Consider the following 4,555-nt stretch of genomic DNA (forward strand, 5'->3'; position numbering starts at 1 on the left):
GAGACACACAGAAGACTACAGGTATAGAGACACACATAGGACTACAGGTATAGAGACACATAGGACTACAGCTATAGAGACACACATATGACTACAGATATAGAGACACACCTAGGACTACAGCTATAGAGACATATAGGACTACAGGTATATACACACATATGACTACAGGTATAGAGACACATATAGGACTACAGGTATAGAGACACATATAGGACTACAGGTATAGAGACACACATAGGACTACAGGTGTAGAGACACACATAGGACTACAGGTGTAGAGACACACATAGGACTACAGGTATAGAGACACACATAGGACTACAGGTATAGAGACACACATAAGACTACAGGTATAGAGACACACATAGGACTACAGGTATAGAGACACACATAAGACTACAGGTATAGAGACACACATAGGACTACAGGTATAGAGACACACATAAGACTACAGGTATAGAGACACACATAGTACTACAGGAATAGAGACACACATAAGACTACAGGTATAGAGACACACATAAGACTACAGGTATAGAGACACATAGGACTACAGGTATAGAGACACACATAGGACTACAGGTATAGAGACACACATAGGACTACAGGTATAGAGACACACATAAGACTACAGGTATAGAGACACACATAGGACTACAGGTATAGAGACACACATAAGACTACAGGTATAGAGACACACATAGTACTACAGGAATAGAGACACACATAAGACTACAGGTATAGAGACACACATAAGACTACAGGTATAGAGACACATAGGACTACAGGTATAGAGACACACATAAGACTACAGGTATAGAGACACATAGGACTACAGGTATAGAGACACACATAAGACTACAGGTATAGAGACACACATAAGACTACAGGTATAGAGACACACATAGTACTACAGGTATAGAGACACACATAAGACTACAGGTATAGAGACACATAGGACTACAGGTATAGAGACACACATAAGACTACAGGTATAGAGACACACATAAGACTACAGGTATAGAGACACACATAAGACTACAGGTATAGAGACACACATAAGACTACAGGTATAGAGACACATAGGACTACAGGTATAGAGACACACATAAGACTACAGGTATAGAGACACACATAAGACTACAGGTATAGAGACACATAGGACTACAGGTATAGAGACACATAGGACTACAGATATAGAGACACATAGGACTACAGATATAGAGACACATAGGACTACAGATATAGAGACACATAGGACTACAGATATAGGCTGGTACTGTAACTCTGCCAGTTCTGTCTGTTAGAGCTGAGATCCAGGCCTGGTTGGTACTGTAACTCTGCCAGTTCTGTCTGTTAGAGCTGAGATCCAGGCCTGGTTGGTACTGTAACTCTGCCAGTTCTGTCTGTTAGAGCTGAGATCCAGGCCTGGTTGGTACTGTAACTCTGCCAGTTCTGTCTGTTAGAGCTGAGATCCAGGCCTGGTTGGTACTGTAACTCTGCCAGTTCTGTCTGTTAGAGCTGAGATCCAGGCCTGGTTGGTACTGTAACTCTGCCAGTTCTGTCTGTTAGAGCTGAGATCCAGGCCTGGTTGGTACTGTAACTCTGCCAGTTCTGTCTGTTAGAGCTGAGATCCAGGCCTGGTTGGTACTGTAACTCTGCCAGTTCTGTCTGTTAGAGCTGAGATCCAGGCCTGGTTGGTACTGTAACTCTGCCAGTTCTGTCTGTTAGAGCTGAGATCCAGGCCTGGTTGGTACTGTAACTCTGCCAGTTCTGTCTGTTAGAGCTGAGATCCAGGCCTGGTTGGTACTGTAACTCTGCCAGTTCTGTCTGTTAGAGCTGAGATCCAGGCCTGGTTGGTACTGTAACTCTGCCAGTTCTGCTCTACCAACATGGAATAGGTCAATTATAAGGTCTATGGTTTTCCCTTCCTCTGTAAAAATGAAAGCCAGTTTCTCGTTCAGTGGCTGGGAGCCACTTAAAGGGATGGATAGTTGAAAGGTTTCAATTCTCAACAACAAAAACAGTTTCCCTGTCAGTTATATAGAGTTCCAGACAGTTACAATATTCATGAGGATGAGTCATGAACAGTAGATTATTCCATAGATATCGTAGGAATAACAATAACAGTCACTTTATTCGTAAAGTCAAGTGCTTTTCCTGCAGGTGAGGAGGACTCGTTAATGTGCAGCCCGTCTGGCTCAGAGGGACAATACTTCGTGATCACAAGATGGCTGACGTTGACCCATGACCGCCACCACACAGAGCCCTGGGACACTGCCAGTTTCAGCCTGCTACAGGATCTGACCTGTTATGTTTATCTTTCACGGCTCTACTGTCATCTCACCTTTGACCCAAAACGAAGGTGTATAACGAGAGTTTCAATAGAGGGTTTTAATTGCAAATATTGCATCACTTTCAATATGACTAATCCTGAATGAAACACCGTACTGTGGAATAATATTGCGTGAATGACTTCCAGCTTGTGAAAAGCTATAGCCCACTTTACAGGTATCCCACAACCCACCACAAACTGAGTCCGTCAGTAGGAAGAGCGAACAACTGGTCGTGGCAGAGAGAAGACGCTCTGTATACAAATGAGTCTTTCTCAGACATTAGAGATCTGGTGATGTCATGTTCATACATTGAATCTAAAACTGTCATGGCAACGAGACCAGAGTTAAGAAGGAAAGAGAAACATTGGTGTTGATCCACAGCAACACTGAGATTGGCGCTCGGAGATAAAACAAGTGCACTGCAGGACCATAGCCTTTCTCTCTGTTCAGGTGATCTAGTATCAACCCTCTAAGACCCTCAAACCAACCACTTCTACCACTTCATAAAGGGCTTAGTGTCCTAGTTCAGGCTAAATATCCAACAACACAAAACAGCAAAACAACAAGATGGGGGGAAACCTACAGGAGAGAATCTTAATTCCTTTGTACTGACTCACTTGTCTGTTCAGGGAAATGGGCTGACGTTTAAAAGGACTGCAGCTCAGTCAGAACTCTGCCCTCCTACTTTCTCTTTAAATGTTTGACTTTGCTGCTGGTATGGAGTGGTGGAATTACGCAACACAGCCCCTCCCATCCCTCCCTCCCTCCCTCTCTCTCCCCTGATATTAATGACACAACTATCTCAGGCAGGAGGCAGTCTCCTGCGCTCACTCTCCTGCAGGCTGCTCTCACGCTGCTCTCGCTCTCTCTGACTGCGTAGCTGAGAAACACTCACTCACTCACTCACTCACTCAAACACACACCATGAGGCTGGTCGTGCTGTGTGTTGTGGCCTCCACCACTCTTCTGCTGGCAGTCCCATGGAGCTCTGCAGCAGACCCAGGAGACGGAGCCCAGAGATGGGATAAGGTCCAGGATAAGCCTGCTACAGGAGAGGTTTCAGGGGGCTGCCCTGTGAGGATGAAGCCTTCTGGCCAGTGTGGAGAAGAGGACGACTGCCCCTACCAGATCACCCTGCCTCCACTGACCATCCAGCTGCCCAAGCAGTTCAGGATGCTGGAGAAGACCATGAAGGAGCTGCAGAGCCTGAAGGAGACGGTGAACCGGCTGAAGAGGGACTGTCTGGAGTGCCGGCAGCAGGCTGACCAGAGCCTGCAGAGGGACAGCGGGGAGGCAGCAGGGGGTCCCGGTACGGGGATGGGACCAGGGTTTCTGGAAATACAGTCTAGCACCAGTAAGGAGGAACGAGGAGACGGGGGAACCAACACAGGACCTGATGGGGATGGCGTTGGCACTAGCACCGGTTCTGGTACTGGCAAAGGCACTGGCTCTACCAGCGGTTCTGTGTTTGGGATGCAGGTGAAGATGAACAAGATGTCCAGCAGCCTGCGTAACGCACGGGGCCAGATCACGGCTCTGCAGGGCCGTCTAGAGGAACTAAGCCTCATCAACATGAGGAACGTGGAGGCCATCGTGGACAGCAAGGTGGAGAACATCACTGGAGTGATCAACAAGCTCAGCAACAACTGTAACCACCAGTGTGCCGTCCAGCCCTCTCCTCAGTGTACGTCTATTTACTTATTCTCTTGATTTAATTCAACAAATAGCTTCTTGAGAATTTGACAGTAAAATGCTGTATAACCTTTAACTGATTTACAAAACCCTGTGTTATTACTAAACTATAATTATTCTGTAAACTGCAGAACTCCCCTGGGTGAAAGTGTTATTGAAAATAGCCCCTCTGTTCTCTTATAGAAGCTCCTCTCGTCTCTTGTTATTGCTAACCTACTGTTCTCCTCTAAGCTTCAGTCAGACAGACTTATTATAAAACCAGGCTTTCACGCACTGCATGCAGTATTTTACAGTATGCCAGCCCTCTGTACTGAGTGTGAGTACTCTGCCGTATCAAAAGGAGAATCGCAGGTTTAACTCCAGATCATCACCCTTTATTTATGCATGGTCCTTAGCTAACACTGCTACTGTACAAGGGAATTACATCATTTCCTCACACTTTATCTTTCAAAACTCATTGGGATATTCTGACATTTGAGTGTGAGATATTCTGATATTCTGATATTCTGATATTCTGATATTTT

The 4,555-nt window shown here is 45.7% G+C and overlaps 1 protein-coding gene across 1 annotated transcript; it reads left to right on the plus strand.

Moving 5' to 3' along the window:
* The first annotated feature begins 3,138 nt into the window (after positions 1-3,138).
* Positions 3,139-4,461, plus strand: LOC129850294 (fibroleukin-like). Its single transcript, XM_055916757.1, has one exon. The coding sequence runs from the start codon at positions 3,264-3,266 to the stop codon at positions 4,047-4,049; it is 786 nt and encodes a 261-aa protein (XP_055772732.1). The 5' UTR covers positions 3,139-3,263; the 3' UTR covers positions 4,050-4,461.
* Positions 4,462-4,555: the final 94 nt, after the last annotated feature.

The sequence above is a fragment of the Salvelinus fontinalis genome, unplaced genomic scaffold (genome assembly GCF_029448725.1).
Source record: "Salvelinus fontinalis isolate EN_2023a unplaced genomic scaffold, ASM2944872v1 scaffold_1910, whole genome shotgun sequence".
NCBI lineage: Eukaryota > Metazoa > Chordata > Actinopteri > Salmoniformes > Salmonidae > Salvelinus > Salvelinus fontinalis.

Coding starts and splice junctions, on each gene's coding strand:
- LOC129850294 (XM_055916757.1), top strand. CDS start 3,264: ATGAGGCTGGTCGTGCTGTGTGTTGTGGCCTCCACCACTCTTCTGCTG.